Here is a 17,967-nt window from a genome sequence, read left to right as displayed (position 1 = left end):
TGGCAAAATGATTAAAAAAACAAAAACACAATCCATAAGAAAGTCATGCTCGTAACACAAGCTAATGTTATTCTGTGTCATCTCCAGAATACATTAGAATAGAGATCATTAACATAACATTGCTCTTGATTTATTAACATCATTTTTTTTATTCCATTACCAGTTGGTGTGTTGGAGATATTGATGGCAGTAATAAATTACTGTGGTATTAAGACATATGGAGGAAATGAAGACGAGCTGGTAAAACAGCCACAGATTCAATATCTTGATGATCGTGTGACATATTTTCTGTCGCATATACTGGATTATTTTGTTTCTGCCAGACAGGCCTGAAGTCAGGTCAGTAGAGTAAGCATGAGTGATAGTTGATTATGCCACAAGGCCGAGTCTATAGTGTACGTGACCCACATGTAAATAACATACTGTCAAAAAATAAAATATAAATAATGGGATTTAGAGAGAGGATGCAGCTTTCCCTCTCAGACGATACACCTGGAGGTGAAGACAATGATATTTCAATTTTCAATCAATATATATATATACATAACCTAACATGGGCACGTTTCAGTAGTTTTTCTATACCTTGATAAGTAAGTTGTGTTCATTTGGAGGTGACAAAATTTCAACAGGACTCTCTTTAAACCCAAGCCGTCCAAACAGCCCAGGCTAAATAACACAATCCAATAAAAACCTTCAACAAACAGAGGCTGCTGAGTCCAGACAATTCAGACTCATCGCCCCGACCTCTTTCAATCAATATTTAACTCATAATAAAACATAGAACAAAAGGGTGAAGCATCTCTCGGTGTGTTATACTGTATATGTGTATATGTGACACAGAAAGCAGTGGTAGGTACAGTAGATAATATGCACTTCTCATGCTGTGACTGATATGAGTGATATAATGCCAATATATTGCATTAACAAAACATGCACAGAAACCAGTCGGACAATTTGTGTCGAAAAGCTGGTAACAAACTTTTCTGGCAACTCTTGAATTTACTGATGCTCTGAAAAGTTCTGATTAGACTGAACGACCTTTGGAGTAAACGCATAATCAGTGTATGTGTGTGCACTTGTATTACCATTTTTGTGAGACGTACATTTGCTTACACACTCACATTGTGGGGACCTGCCTTCAAGTCCTCATAATAGCGGAATGAATATTTGGTTGGAGAAAGGGTTTGGGTGGGGAAAGCAGTGGTTGCGCTGGTTATCTTACTGGTAGGTTAAACATCCAGGAAATAGATGATACCCTCGTAAGTGACGGAAACTTTAATGTGTGTGTGTGTCTGATAGTAGTGGGGGAGACTTGCTGAGCTATGAGTTTATGTGGCGTCCTCTAATTGGAAGAAAACAGTGTGGTCTAAGAAGAAAGGAATTGTTCGCCCTTGTGTGTGGGAGGGTGTGTGTGTGTGTGTGTTTGCTTGAATGTACACAAACATTTATTTATTTATTTTTACCTGGCGTTAGCGATGCACTCGAGTGTAGCCTCCCTCCCTGCCACCACCGTCGTGTTCTTAGGGCCAATCACAATTGTTGGAGCCACAAGCTCCGACTCCGGATCTGCAACACGGAGAGAAAATACGAGAGGCAGGTTAGCTCATAAATCAGACTTGCACACAGCAGCATAATCTCAAACATACATCACAACTGTCTCCTACACACATAGCTACAGCGTTCTCCTTTACACATGCACAACCGCACTGTCCCCACAGTGCAACACGCTGACGAACAATTTAACAGACACAAAACTGCACCATCACAGCATCGGCTGTTTCACACCCCGAATATGTAATTAGAAACTAACAGAAATTTAAGGATGGATTCTGGCTTATCATAATTGTTACCTAACCATCTTGCCACAACATTATGACCACTGACAGGAGAAGTAAATGGCGTTATGATGTGACAATTCAATGTTCTGCTGGGAAACTTTTGAACCTGGCATTCATGTGGGTGTTACTTTGAGATGTACCACCCAACGAGACCAGACCAACACAACCACCCTATGGCAATGACACAAAAGAACAGCACAAGATGTTGACCTGCCCTCCAAATGATCCACAGAGGTCACTCCTCTCAAACCACAGGACCCAAAGACCCCCCACTAACAACATCCTGTTACCAGACACCACAGGACGCCCTCATTAGGTCCATGTCCATTCTCTGATGAGTCACAGCAGTTTTGGAGGCACAAGGTCGGTCATAATGTTATGCCTGGTTGGGGTGCACATCGGTACACAGCTGTTGACTGAACCACTTGACACGTTGCATTAGAGATGTTCTTAATTTAGTGACAAATGTACAGTATTGACTATGTCCATTCACATCTGGCCTCAGAATTCATCTCCACACACACTGAGTGAATGTCATGTATAAACTCATAAATATATTTATGTATATCATGTTGAAAGTATCCACAATCACAGTCAAGTACCTGCTGTGTGACTATTGCAGGATAAAATCACCTTAATAAAAAGGAACTTCATCTTAAAGAAAAACATTTTGAAATTTTAAAGACCAGACCTCTCTATGGGGTGATTCCCAATCATAGGTGATTAGACCACCTCTAAAACGTAGCCTGAGTCTGATCTTCTATTTATGAGTCCTCCATGAGCTTCTGTTCACACCTTTAGTTCGAGCTGCCCACGTGAGACCGGATCCCCCAGGACATTTGTTAATGCCAGGTGAGAACAGGGCGACGGTGTCAGCACAGAAGCCATTAGTTTGGGCTGAGCAAAAAGAGAGAGACCGTATTATATCTGACGGAGAAGATGGATCCAGTTGTGTAGTTTCCAGCCAGTGCACTTTAAATAAATCGTGTCAATGAATTTTTAAGTATCAGAAGAAGCAGGATCAAAGGCAAACGCTATACGGCTATCTATAAGAAGGAGTGTGTAACAGGAGAGACTCTTTCCAGTGACTCTAAATGGACGCTGTGTCTTATTTCAGACACATCTCACACACGTCAACACTATGTGTCTTATAAACAGCATAATCCTTAGCTGCCATATGACGAGCTGAAGATAATAAGGCAGCGTGTGTGTGTGTGTGTGTGTGTGAGTTATGATGACAGTGTTCAGAAAAGAGTACGTGAATCATGATTTATGGGCAAAAAGGTATGTGGGAGAGTATAGTGTTGTGTGTGCAAGGTTATTATTACGTGAGCGTGAGTGTGATTTATAGCCCGAATAGTCTCTTATAAGAAAAGGACACAGTGTAATTTTTGAAAAGTACAATATTTGCTCAGAAAAAAAACAAACAAAAAAAACAGTACATAAGCATTAAAAGAGGCTGTCAGGAACATGTTTTACAGGCACAGTACAGTATGTGAAGCCCATACATTGTCATTACGGCCGTGTGTGCGCTTGTGTGAACATGACTGGGTTTCCCGCGCGCAGGCTGATGAATATGTAGATTCCCAGTGAGGGAGGAGTAGGGAGAACAAATTAACCGACTAGTTCTGATAGAGGTTGGTGGAGGGGGTAGGGGCGGGGAGTGCGGGGAAGCGCGGGGAAGCGGAGGGAAGGCAGGGGGGGGAGGCGAGACGCGGCTTTGATCTCCCCTTTGAAGGGAAGGAGGAAAAGGTGGTAATTGACTCTCTGCTCTTTATTCCTCCTTCACATTCTCTCTCTCCCTTCTCCCTCTTTTTTAATCGGGGAGAAAGCGCTGAAAAGTGATATCCCACTGTCACACGGATGTGTAATAAGACAAGTGGGTACAGGGAGACAGGCGAGCGATAAGGCGCCCGCGCGCACGCACACACACACACACACACACACTAAAGCGACTTGACACCTTTACTCTCTGATGATTCAACTCGGGGTAGAGGTTGAGTCATTAATGGGGAATACAAGTGAAGCGACACAAAAGAAAGGGAAGAAGTAATGGTGGAAGTCTCCGTCACTCTCAAGTTTCTTCACATTTCTCCTTAACACACACACACACACACACACACACGAACACATGTGACAGTTTTGTCATATTAGCTCCACTGTACGCGGAGCAGCATCTTGTTATCACTCTTCAGTGGTGAAGTGAGGACGGGCTCCAGGAGTGGGTGGGAGACTTGAAGAGACTGGGGGACGATGGACAGGCTGCAGGAGAAAGAAGAAGCAGGGAGCTCAGAAGACCAGAGTGTCCATTAGCCCTCCAGAGTGGGAAGCAGGCAGGGACTAGTTAGCATCGGGGCAGCCTTAATGGCGGCAGCGGCTGCAGATAATAAGCGGAGGGCGAAGTGAACCCAACCTATTAGCTTGGGACCGTGTGTCTGAGGGCAATCAGGATGACCACAACACTGGTTGGACGCGGGACGACGCTGAGGGAGAAGGGGAAGAGGGGACCGTGCAGATGGCCTTCCTCTTCCTGGAATGACAGGCACGACGGTGGAAACAGAAGAGAAAGAAAAATGCCACGCGGCCGCGTGATCGGCGCTCTCCTTTCCTCTCCGTCAGCACGTCCGACATCCCATTTCTCCTGGGAAATCTCCATCATTTCATCTCGTCCGGATATCTCGCTCCACGCTGCCGATCTTCCAGCCCCCTACTCCCGATCATCCTCTCACTTATCCTTTACTCTTAGTTGCCTAAACTGGGATTATTAAATTAATCCTCGTCAACTCGAGCGAGGTGAAATATTCGAACTGGCAGGCCGCGTTAACACGCGCGCACGCTGCGGCGGCTTCGGGCTCCCCGGGAGGAGTCTGACAAAGAGAGCCCAGAAGTTTAATCTAACTCGATTGGATTCCTCGTTTAGCAAATGAGAAACGCCATGTGGCAGAGCGAGGGAAATACGCGAAGTGAAGGAAACAACGCAAGGAAGGCTTCCGCCATAAAGGAGCAATATCATAACGACGAACCCGGAGACGCAACTTTTGATTAAAGAAAGAGGCGCGATAAAAGGGGGAAAAAATAAATAAATCAAAAGTGATGATGGGGAGCGAAAAGGCGTAAATCTCGTGAGCTTCCTGCGAGTGTGCACTTTTTTTTTTTTTTTTCCCCCGTAAGTGTAATTCCGCAGCGAAGAGGCAGTGACGCACCGCGACGTTACAACGCTCTCGTCAGCGCAATCACTCCTGATTGACAGCTAAGTGTCGCTACAGTGACGCAGCTGTGTTCGCCTCTGTCTGTGTGTGTGTGTCATTCACATGAAAGCAGAAAAATCCCAAATTAAATCAAGGACGATAAAAAAAAAAGGGGGGAAGAGGTAAAAGGATTGGTAGAGCTTTAGGGCAGAGAAGAGATAGAGACTGATAAACAGAGGGCGGGGGAGGTAAAGAGAGAGAGAGATGAAAGACTATTCCATCCACAGATTAGAATAAAATCCCTCTTTGAATGGATTCCCTCAGATTACAGCTTGTTCTCCCATTAAATCTGTCAGTCACTCTAAACTCCCAGCAGTGTCGGTGAGTAAGCCGGAGTGTGTGTGTGTGTGTGTGTGTGTGTGTGTGTGTGTGTGTGTGTGTGTGTGTGTGTGTGTGTGTGTGTGCGTATGATCTTTCTATGACTGGAGATCTGTGTGTTTTAAGCCTTTCAGACAAATCTCTGCGGAGGCCTCGAGAGCAGGGGGATTGAAGCCTGAGCACACACACACACACACACACACATCCCTCTCTCTGCGTTCGCACACACGCAAGTGCACAAAGTCGGAAGTTGGTGTGAGCCGACTGTGTATTAATAGAGTTGTCGGATATGTGTCTGCAGGGTTCACAGCCAGCTAACACATATCACAGAGAGACCTCATAACTGAGACAAAAAGTTTGAGAGGAAGAAATATGGTGAGGTTTTGAAGCCGAAAAGTAAAGAAAGGTCAAAGAGAAAGAACGGTGCTGGATATAAGAAGTTAAAATGGGAAAGCTTTTAAAAAAAAATCATTTATTTATTTGTTTATATACATTTGGGTTTTTTTTTGTCGGGTGTACAGAAATAAATGGAGAGGAAAAGGTGATTATTTGCTGATCTCTCCGGGGAACAGTGCATGAGTGTGAGAGCGGGGCGAGTGTTTGTGCACGTCACTGTGCTCATTAATGCTGCATGCTGACAGCTAAGTGTCACCGTCTGACTGCAGCTCGCCTTCGAGTGCCAATATGAAACCGCAAGTCGGGGCATGCCGCACGCGCACACGACGCCGCAACCGAGAGGTAAAGATCCGAGTCCCAGCAGACGCATCGGGAAGCAGGCGAGGGGGACGGCGAAAGAGGCTCCATTTGAAATATTCATCTTTTCCTTCAGCTGCCAAACAAACCTCAAGTGATGGAAACAGGAGAAGGGGGGAAATCAAAGGGGGGAGAAGAAGAACCGGGAAACATGCAGCAGTGGTGGTGAGGCAGACTCAAGTTAAGCCCTCAATGGTTATTTGATTCATTTTGAGAATCGTATCAGTTTTTTTTTTTTTTTTTTAGCTGCTTGACGGAAGCCAAAATGACATAATGAGGTAACATTTCATCATCACTACACCGAAACAAGTGCATGAGCAGTCGATTTAAGCCTGCGAGCTTTTCTGGTGCGCTGAGGAAAACCGAGCCACAATACCTTTCCCTCTAAAAAAAAAAAAAAAAAAATCAACATTCTCAGCGGCTGAAAACACAACTCTTCCTGTGGTTGTTGCTCCAAAAAAGAGCAAGAGTGCAACATCAAACATACGTCCTCATATAATCAGAGTTAACACATTTCTATTTGCATTTGCCCCACGGTGACCCTGCATTGAGTCTTCTCCTCTTCCTTTACCTCCAGCTCAGTTCAAGTACTAAGTGCTTGTGTGACGCCGTCGCCAAATGAGTTAGAAAGTTGGATGAAGCAAACAAAATGTCGCCCGAATAAAGCAAACCTTGTGACTAAGTCGAGCCTCCTCCACCAAACTCACACTGCATATCCTGTGCGCCCTTGTCAGCATGGCAGCACTCTTCAGCCCCCGGGTTGCTCAGCTCACTGTGAGCAGCTGAAAGCTACACTGTCACCTGCTGCCACTGCCGTCGCAGCTACTGTTCACGCGGCATCTCAAAAGTCCCACCATCACCCCGACATCCGCCCGCAGTGTCTACTGTAAGTCACCATTTTCCCTGGATGGGAAGTTACCCTCGTCACTCCGCACTGCCTGCAATGCCCAACTTGTGTTTCCTCGTGGGTCCAACGGGGGCGACGAGGCCAAATATTCGACAATATATTCCACACTCAAACACAGACGAATCCATTCGTGGGCTGGCATATTTAATTTGGGCTGTGAGAATACCAGGTGTCAGGATTTGTTATTGTATGATTTATTCATTCGCGCTGACAACGGCAGCTTGTTGCATCTTTGTCTGGAGTTGTGGTGTGTATTCATGAGTGAAACTGAATAAATGTGTGAGACTGATAGAAATGTTTTGATGCACCATTACTGCAGCAGCTAGAGATCGAACAATATATCGGCCGGATGATGTACTGGGCCGATATTTGCCTGTTTTTCTACTGGTATCGGTGTTGTCCGATACACGTCTGCGTTCCATATATAATATTTGTTTTTCAATGTCAGGCAAAGCGCAGATTTTAAACTCAGCTTTTAATATTCAATTTAATGTTTTGGTCAAATATACAACAAATGAAGTCTTTTCACTTTAATATTTAATCTCTCTGTTATCTATTCTGTTTGCTATGAAGTCATTCATAGCTTACTGTCTAGATCCTGTCTAGATTTTAGCTGTCAGTGGACATGGATGCATGTCTGTAAATATGTCAATATGAGTGATATTTGTCATGTTTGTCAGCTTCATGACCTTATAACTATTGATTTGTGTGTTACTGCATGTGTTTAATGTTTATCATCCGGAAAAAGAGGGAGAAGAGGGAAAAGAGGGAGACTGTTCTTGTACCAGGCCACCCTGCCATCAGACCCGAACCCCCAGCCCCCACCCCTGACTGCACTGACATCACTGTACTGTACTGCATGATGTACTCTGGCCCTGAAGTGATTAGGCATATCATGTATCAAACCTATTTGTGCACCACACAGAATGGAATTACTGAGCTTTCAGCTGTTGAAGACCACTGGGCCGTGGAGACCAGGGTCCGAGTTGTCAAGCTGATGCCATGTGAGAGGTTCAGGCAACATTATCAGATCAAATGTGATCTGCAGTGTCTGCAGGGTCCAGCTGTAGATGAACGCTGAGTTATAATGTTGTTATAATGTGTGTGATTACAAGTATCTGTATCAGCACAACAATTATGTTTTAATGTTAGAAAATACATGTTACTCTTGTATTTCTTACACATAAACTTCTTGATCTTAGTTTACTACATGAGAGTATATATGGTCACTTCGTTGACCTTGACTTTGCACATGAAAATGAATTTTTTTGAAAAATTTTGTTCCATGAAAAAAGCCTTGATATGTCCATTTTATTGATTCCCAGTGTGAATTGAAAGTCAAATTCCCGGCGGTGCCGCCGTTGGCCCCGAATATTGGCTCAGAAAAACTGGCAACATGTAGAGTACTGGCCAAGGCTGACGTAAAAAAAAATCGGTATCGGCACTAAAAAATCCATATCAGTCACCTCCTCCCCAGAAAATGGTCAAATACGGTTATGTATGGTGTTAGCAAGTTTCCCCACATGAAATTACAATAATACTAGTCCCCTAAGTAGCCCATCAAGCCACTTTCATGTTTTACAAGAAGTTAAGAATCCACCTTTTTTCAGATAAATTAACACTGAACGCAACTGAAGCATGCGTCACTGCTGTTTCACTACACGGGCAGTGTAAATACTACATTACTATAAAATAGCTTGGAAGGCATGAAAAAAACAGAAATTGCATTACAAACCAAATGTCACATGACAATGGACCACCATCAGACTACTTTGCCTCGTACCAATCAACGGACGGAGCAGGTCTGAGGTTACAGGGGGCCTCGAACTCAACGTTTTCCTCGTCACGAGGCAGAAAGTGTGAAACTGGCAGAGCGTATTTGACCGCATGTACCCATCACTGCTGCTGCCAACGTGACCTTCAGCAAAACATTTAGCTGCGCCGCTCTTAGCTCTGACCTTATGGCGAGAGCTAAGGGCCTTGGCAACTTTTGTCTCTGCTTAGATAGACAGAGAGAAAGAGCGGTGAAGATAATGCAAATGTAAATGGGTTCTTTACCTGTTGACCCACGGTTTTTCTTGCCAACTGTCCATCAGCCGCAGAGTATGAGATGAAAAGAAGTCGGAGAAAGGGGAAGATATGAGGGAGGGGAAGGGGGGAAACGGGAGAGATATAATTTAGATGTTTAGAGCATTTCCTGAGCAAAAAGACATATTTACGAAATACACATTAAAAGAAGCAAAAGAAAACACAGGCTTTCAAAAGTCAGCAGCTCTAAGGTGTCGTACAGTTTTGGAGGCGTGCCGGATAAGGGAGGACTCTTTCTTGAGAAGATGAGAAAAAAACAACAACAAAACAAATACAGACAAAAAGCAAGACAGAGAGAAATTAATGACACGGTGGAGGAGACATAGAGGAAGAGAGAACGCCACGTTATCATGGAGGCCAGAGAAGACGAGCTGTTTGCAGCCCATCCATCAACTGCCAGCTACCAAATTTTGTCTCTCTCATTCCCTCTTTTCTTCTCCTCTTCTATCGTTCCACCTCTGCCTTTCTCCCAGCATTCATCATAAGTCTGTAGGTAGCGAGACTGTAGGCAGTGAAAAAATGATGGCACTGACATTCTACCGGCAGAAATCTACATACACCGTTCATCTATCAATACACTGCCCCTCCACGGCTCTACCCAGCCGCTCAGTAACTCTCCGACGCCAGGAATGTGTTTGCATTTGTTTATGTTTCGATCTTGCGAGTGTTGAGGTGAAAAAAAGAAGAAAAAAAAAAGAAAAAAATGTCTGTCTCGGCCTTTATTTAGACTGTGATGTATCACACCAGCATCAGCACAAAATCTCTTAGACCAGAGGTCTTCGACGTTTTTCAGGCCAAGGACCCCAAACTGATGAAGAGATTAAGTACTGACCCCCTACCTACTATATGTGTTTTATATATAAATATACATATTATTATCATTTTGCATTCAATATTAAGCTACCCCTTATCCCTTTTTAGTAATTTTCTAAAATATGTTGGATTCATGTTAATTTGTATTTAAAGAAATATAAATTTGTGGGGGAAATTAAAAAAAAAAAAAAAAACATATAAAAATTGTCTAATCAACCAAAGATTTTGCGACCCCCCTGCAGTACCTCCACAGACCCTTAGGGGTCGTGGACCCACTTTTGAAGACCTATGTCTTAGACACACATGTGAGCAGGCCAGATGATGAGGAAACACAATCCTACAAAGAATCCACAAAGAAGCTATTAAACACACTGAATATTTAACAGTTCAAAGGTTTCCATCGTTTCTGCTGGAAATTAAGTCGAATTTGTTCGTGGAGTAGGGCTAGGCATTGAAACTCAAATCAAAAAAAGGAGCAGAACAGAGTAAAATGGGTCCAAGGCAATGAGCATTGAACTGTCAAGTACTGAAAGCTGGCATCAAGATTCAGAATCTTGTTAAGAAAGTAATTAAATTACCATTTTACCAAATGTAAGTTGCATTTTACTGACTTATTAAGTTCTCCCATGGTGAAGATGTTGGTTGCTGACGTATTTTAGTATTTAATCTACACTTACATGTGCAACAGTGGGCAGAGGAAAAATTAGGAAAACACCAGATTCAAAAAAAAAAAGAAAAAAAGAAAAAGAATAAAAGAAACGAACAAAACAACAGCGATGTGAAAGTAGGGGGAGATAATCAGTGTTCACAAAAAGGAACAAATGATCCCAAAAGAATAATCAATGCCCACTGCTGCACGGAGGTACAAATGTTAAAAAGCTGTTATTAGGGTTTATTATGATAAAAACCTTTTTCAGTATAATGCAATACAGCACCGCTTTTCAAATGACTGACTGCACCGGTTCACACGAAAGGCTGCAAAAAGCAGGAACGAGCAACCTGTCGAGTTTCTTGAAACCTGCAATTGTGCCTCGGGGGTGGTCCCACCAAACTGTGTTGATTGGACTAAGGTGTTGTTTTCCGTTAATTGATAAATAAAACCGCACACGGGGTTGTTGTTGAAGTCAACCTGCGTTATTTCCAGCAGCAGTGACGACTACACATCAGCTGTGGCAGGATGAATGATTGTCTTAGTTTAGTTAGGAAAACAGTATAAAGTAGAACCTGAATACATCCAACGGTATATTATATTATATTATATTATATTATATTATATTATATTATATTATATTATATTATATCGGGGCTTGAGTTCTGTGTTGATGTGACAAAGGGAAGCATTGGCAATTAAAAATCAGGACAAAACAAAATGTCTAGACCTACTACTCATGTACCCAAACATAGAAGTTTAATTAGAGTAGCTGTATTGGAAAGTCCATTATTTTGTGGAAACTAAAAAAGGGGGTCAACAACACACACACAAACACACACACACACACACACACACACACACACACACACAAACACACCCAAATGCAAACAGACACCCACAAAGGAACAGGCTGGATTTGGTCTGGGGGCTGCACAGTTGTGTGTGTGCATTCAAATGATGTGTCATTCTGAGTCATCTTCAGTTTCAAACGGGAACAGAGAAACAAAGGGGACATCAGGGGACAGCAGAGAGGGCGCAAGCAAAGGGGGTGTGTGCGCGTTCGCAACACAACAAAGCGTCTGACGCTCACAGAGCCGCATCAGGCTGGACCTTTTCCTGTGACTTCCACATCCCCGATAGTTTCCAGTTTCCTTGGATCGTTCGCCGTCTCGGTCTGCGTGCTTCCAGATGCGCACAAACGCAATAATCAGGTGGGTCCTGACCTGCTTAGCGACGCCTTTACATCAAACCGGGCACCGCTCAGTCTCATGGCTGAGATTAACGTGACGTGTTTAAAATATGGTTAGAGGTGATGTGGAAATACTGAGTGTGTCTTCGCCTTTAGGATGATTTGTATTCATAAATTCCACGTTGTGTATTCAGCTGCCTGAAGGACCTACAAACAAGCAGGTCACCACGTCCTCTGCGCTCACAATTGTGTGTGCGCAGTGTGTGTGTGTGTGTGTGTGTGTCGCTGCACCATGGGGTGTCTATGTGTTTGTGTACAACAGGGAATAGAACAGTACTTGTGTGTTCTTGTGCTGTTCAGCCCAACAGTCCTGTGTGTCGGACTTGTCTTTATGTGTGTAAAGGCTGCTGCTGCTGCTGCTCAGTGTGTCACGTCTCACTGCGTTACCTTTCCAGCTGACCTGTGCAGGTGCTGACCTGTCAGTCTCCAGCTGTGGGTCAACGATTTGCTGCAACACCAAAAGAAAAAGAAAAAAACACACACACACACACACACACACACACACACACACACACACACACACACACACACACACACACACACCCCATGATTCCCCTTCACCCTACACACAAACGGCCCCACCAGGGCTTCCTTCCTTCCCTCCCTCCCTCATACCATCTACAAACTAGTGATGTGCAGATCAATACTGACATATCGACACCTCCGATACCAGATCTTTATGCTCTAAAACAGGGGTCTTCAACGTTTTTCAATGACCCCCAAACTGATGGAGAGATTAAATATGGACCCCCTACCTACTATATGTGTTCTACATTAAACTCAGATAGTGCTTTTTATAAATATACATTATTATTATTATCATTTTGCATTCAATATTAAGCTATCCCTATACTAAAATATGTTGGATTCATATTAATGTGTATTTAAAGAAATATATATATATATATATAACATGTCCAACCAACCGAAGATTTTGCAGCCCCCTGCAGTACCTCCGTGGACCCCTAGGGGTTGCAGACCACCTGTTGAAGTCCTTTGCTCTAAAATCGAGCAAAATAACGATACTTTTCACAATTCAGTCATTTGAGATAGTGTCCTAGATAGAGAAGTGACTAAACTAGTGAGTTGTGGCAACACAACAAACCTTGTGAAACACCTCAGGTTGAACCACAACACAGAATACGAGGCGTTTATGATGAGGAGGACAGAAGAGGAGAGAACAATCATTTAATTTAATGGTCTTATTATTTTTACTTTCCTTTATTTGTGTGTGTTTGAAACACCATTTTCAACCTCTGTTTGTTTGTTTTTTCGTTGTTGTGATACTGTATAGTAAATGAGCCACTACGTCAATATACTTCAAAGTTTAAAATAAATAAATACATTACTCTGATATCTTGTATTCTTTATGAAGCTATGATTTGAATTACACTACTTTTTTTGGGTTGATCAGACACATTAGGGTATATGTACACAAAGTGTCGGTATTGGATTGGTATCGCCGATATCAGCCTGAATGTTACTCGGTATCGGATCGGAAATGAAATCGGTGGCATCGAACGTCACTACTACAAACAACGAGAGAGGCCTCCCCCCTGGGTGAGAATCAAGTCTCCCACTCAGCCTCGCTTCGTTCCTCCCAGCCCGCCCACATCGACATCCACTGTCACAATGCCTCAAGCAAAGGAATACTTTTTTATCAACACGTTTAGGTCTTTTTCTTTGTCTCGCTTGGCTGTTTTAAACCCAGAGTTCAACCTCAAAAAGCCTTCCCATCCCAATTTACCTTGTCAATCTCACTGCCCCATTCTCCTGCTCCTCTAAAACACACACACACACACACGCTCACGCGCCTCTATTTGAAATTCATATCATTGGCCATACAAATGTAACACTCCCATTTCCAATGCTGACATATTTATAGAGAGAACCACAAGGCTCTCTCTCACACACTCGCACAGACACACACACACACACACACACACACACACACACACACACACACACACACACACATACACTTGCGTCTCGTAAAATAATAAGCCGGCTGAAGCATTGACCTCAGACCTCTGAGCAATTCCTGACGGACCTGGACGCTCAAATTTTCTATTCCGTACCCTTCCCCTTCTTACGCCCGGCCGTGCGCCTCACTTTGTAAATCTGGCCAGAATTGAAGCGCGCAATCATTAATACATGGCATATAAACAGTGGTGAGCAGGTTTTACATAATAAATTTAGTTTTTCGCGCACCCCCTATATTCTTCGACTGCCTCTGTTAAAGCCAAACCTGGTCTCCGGCTCAGATTCTTCTTCCCTCCGTGAATGTGGACTCTGGAAGGTTAAACCTTCTGCTGTCTGTGCAAAACACTAGCACCAGTTGACCTTTCCAATTTACCGTGTCAATCATGCGCCCGCACGCGCTCAGGTACGCGCTGCCCGGACTCCCTCATACGCGCTCAGGTAGGAGCCGGTGTCAATCATCCTTGCAGGAATCCCGAATGTCACCAGGTCTTAACATTCTCTTCGTCGACTGTCTGAAAAGAGTTACTTTATCCACAGCTTTTCTCTCCCTCTCTCCAGAGTATTTCTTTCCTTTTAATGTTGAATTAATTCTCTCTTAAATCTCTTAAGACTTAAGGTTTATTTGCACCCAAACAGATGCCAACGCTCAAATGTGCACTTGAGATAAAAAAAAAAAACCCACCAATTTCCTTGTTAAACATTACCTTTAACCAACTCGAAAGCAAAACAAAGAGCGCGGAAATGAGGCGATGATATGTTGGAATATACGACACCATCTACACAATGAAACAAGAGCAAGGATTTAAAAATAATAATAATAATAACAATGAAACAAAGCTAAAACACGAGAGTAGCGTGTGATGAAAAACGGGAGATTGATGCAGAAATTCAACCCATACTGTGAGCTTAATGGCGGCTTAAGAAAGAGATATCATTTCCAATTCAAAATAAGAATAGTGCTTCTAATCCAAAGATAGGAGGGAGAGAGAAAAAAAAAATAGGAGGAAGGCTCTGATCCTTCAGGAGAAATAAGGATATTAAAAGGCAAGTGAGGGATGAAAGGCAAGTCTTACGGGGGGGGTGAAGTCAAAAGGTGTTACTCAAAGAGGCGTTAATGTGATGCAGCTGGGTCTAGTTCTGTGGTTGTGTCCTGTGCCTCGGTGCCCCGGGGTGAAATGCCAGATGGAGAAGGGGCCATAAGAGACGAGAGCAGGAGATACATCATTACTAAACCAGGATGTTTCTCCCTTTTTTTTTTACTTTTCCTCATCCAGAACGCTGTAGGGCATTCTCCTATCCCTCCCCTCCCGCTCCTCTGTTATCGGTTCTGTTGAAGAATTGGACGAAGCGTCCGTCGTAACTCAATGAGGTTCCTGTGCTGTATAAAGAGATCCAGAATTTTAAGTGCCTCCTGTAAAAACAAGGGAAATTCCAGGTAAAAACAGTCACTCCTCCTTCTGAAGCTCGTGCCTTTTGGTGCAGTTCATCCATTTACTGCACGGTAGCGTAGCGGCCTACGGGAATATAACAGATCACATGTCCCATGTCTTTCCTTGGGCAGCTCCTTGAAGACTGAGATGCACAAACACTCACAGGAGTAGAATAAAAAATATGAATGTTTTAAGATGGTATCGATCCTCTTTGGGAAACCCCCCCTGAAGAAGAAACCTTGCCATGGCATGCACAAACAAGACGTTAATGGTGTTCACTTAAAAACTCACATGATACGAGTTGGAATTATTTTTATCACCACTGTTTTCCAGTTAAGGCTCCCTCCTACGATCCCAGACTAAAGGTCACGATCTAAGCTTTGGCAGTTAGTCAAAATCAATGAACCCACTTTGTACCGCGAGACGCCGACGGCACGCGTGTCCGAGAGCATCGCAGGCAATCTGCAGCTCCCCTGGGTTTCGTGACCTTCTAATGCAAAGGACGAACCTTATTCACGGTTTTGAGGAATATTTAAAAACAAGAGAAGAACTGGCAGCTTGTCATGTCTCCGTCTGGGTTAGGTTTACAAGGCGCTCCCTGCACGGACCTGACGCGCCTCAGAGTGGATATCAGAAAGCATTGTGCAGGCTGCAGCCAAGACGAGAGTCAACCCATCTCACACAGGTTAACTGTTATTGTCTATATGCATTAGTACTCTAAATAATTGTTGGAACGACGATGGAACGAACCTCCATTTAACTGACTGTATTTTATTTAATAGTGAAACCGGCAAAGACTATTAAGACACCACGCACACGGCCAAAAAGAAGACGACAAGTGATGAAACATAAAGGACAACACACTGAGCGACACTCGCATAATCAGGCCACTGACTTAAGTCCACGAGATCATAAATTATTGAGTGCGCCTTGCAAATTTACACTGAAGTCTAAATGGAAGAAATTAAGGAACTGAAGGGATCGGCTGCAATAAGTGACAAACAAACGGCATAATCATCGTGATGTGTGTGCTGACCATTAGTGTATGAAATACCAGAAAATATTAGAAAATGCCCATCAGTATTTTCCAGACTCCCCTCAATGAGGCTCTAAAAGCATTCGTTTAATCGCAACTTTTGAAAAGTCATTTTAAAGTGATAAAAAGTAGAAAACAGACTCGCATTTGAGAAACTAATTTTCTCACAACAATTAAATGCTCCGGTGGAGAAAACAGAAGGGATTTGATAATTATTGTTCAATGTCTCACCTGACGGTGCTAGTTTGTTCCCCTGAATGTACTGTATTCTGATTAAATGCAAACAAATGCGTGTTAAACCGTCCTGTGTGCCGGCCTCTTGGCGCAACAAAGAAAGTCCCGATCTTATTTTTCTACATACTGACAGACTCTGTGCGCGCTTGTGTGTGATCAAGCTCGTGTGCCCGCGTCGTTACGTCTCGGTATATATACAAAGTGATTCCTCAGAAGGGCAAGAACAGTTATGGTCTGTGTCTGATTAATGGTTTAATTGATTAAGAGGCTCAGAGATTGATTAGTTGGGCCTGGCTATAACAGATTCATTAGAACTGTGATAGATCAGTGCGATCTGACTGCAGCTGTTCCGCCTGGCTTCGGACAGCACGGCCCGTTAATGGACATCATCTGTCTATCGGTGGACCGCAATATGTCCTCATACACAGGCTGCTGCCAGGGAGTGTGTGTAGCACACGTGGTGGTGCTGGTGGCGGCGGCACACATCTCTTCTTTTCTTCAATCACTCCGAGCTACCAGGCAGGGGAGGAGGGAGTGGCAGGGAAGTAAGTAGGGATGAGAAGGAAGGAGGAGAGAGGCGGAAACTATTTTTGGATTAAAAGCCCTGTTGATCTATTCCTGTTTTCAGCATCCCCTCTCAATCTTCAACTTTTACACTCTGCCTCTCCTTCCTTCCCATCCATCTCTATCGTCCTCAAAGGTTCCCCAGTTTGCAATCTCTCCGCTCGCCTCTTTTTCCCTGACTTTCTCCGGTACACGATCCCTATTCCGTCCCCACGTCTCCTCTGCTTGGCCTCATCTCCCTTCTTTCTTTGTGCTTCCTTTCGCTAATTCTTTAAAAAAACACTGCTTTACATCCACACACAACACAGCGGCATGTGGACTAACGCACAAGCCCACACACACTGCTAGACGTGTGTAAATTCATGGATGTGAAACGTGTCCGCGCGGCTGAAACGAGGAATTAACAAATGAAGACGGCCCTGGAAAACGCAACTCCCACGCAGTCGCTCCCAACTCAAAGTGGATAATGAACATATGGGAAATATATATATATAGTGTATGTAATAGTTTATCAGTGGGAATTTAAATGTCTGTGAGTCTGTGACTTTACTCGTGTGTAAAAGAAATCTGGCGAATGTCTCGCCGACGTCTGGTTGATACCTGAAGTTTAGCTCGACGAGGCACCTACAGTTCCTTGACGACTAAGCAAACTCTATCGGTTGAAGTGAGAAATAGTTCTTTGAACTGAAACTGTTTGGTCAGCTGCTGCTTCCAAGGTAAATAATGAGCTGACAAGTCATCCGGTGCACTTATTTCTTTGTGCCGTCACTCGGAGGATGAAATGGATATTGGAAAGAAGCATTATCTTTACTTAACATTGGCATATTCGCTGAGAGCAAAGTAATAAATCAATA

At 43.5% G+C, this 17,967-nt stretch overlaps 1 protein-coding gene across 2 annotated transcripts in view; it reads right to left on the bottom strand.

Annotated features, from left to right (window-relative positions):
• LOC125004304 (protein sidekick-1-like) overlaps positions 1-17,967 on the bottom strand; it is a 243,981-nt gene that overhangs the window by 85,887 nt on the left and 140,127 nt on the right. The window contains exons 6-7 of one of the 2 annotated variants that reach the window (XM_047578816.1): positions 9,123-9,149; positions 1,464-1,566 (exon numbers count right to left, since the gene is read on the bottom strand). In XM_047578816.1, the coding sequence (XP_047434772.1) occupies positions 1,464-1,566; positions 9,123-9,149 (130 nt within the window). The remainder of the gene's footprint in view (positions 1-1,463; positions 1,567-9,122; positions 9,150-17,967) is intronic. The other variant, XM_047578817.1, reaches the window with a different exon arrangement.

Source organism: Mugil cephalus, chromosome 2 (assembly GCF_022458985.1).
Source record: "Mugil cephalus isolate CIBA_MC_2020 chromosome 2, CIBA_Mcephalus_1.1, whole genome shotgun sequence".
Classification (NCBI taxonomy): domain Eukaryota; kingdom Metazoa; phylum Chordata; class Actinopteri; order Mugiliformes; family Mugilidae; genus Mugil; species Mugil cephalus.
The sequence above is the reverse complement of the archived record's forward strand: the minus strand, read 5'-3'. Positions and strand labels throughout refer to the sequence as shown.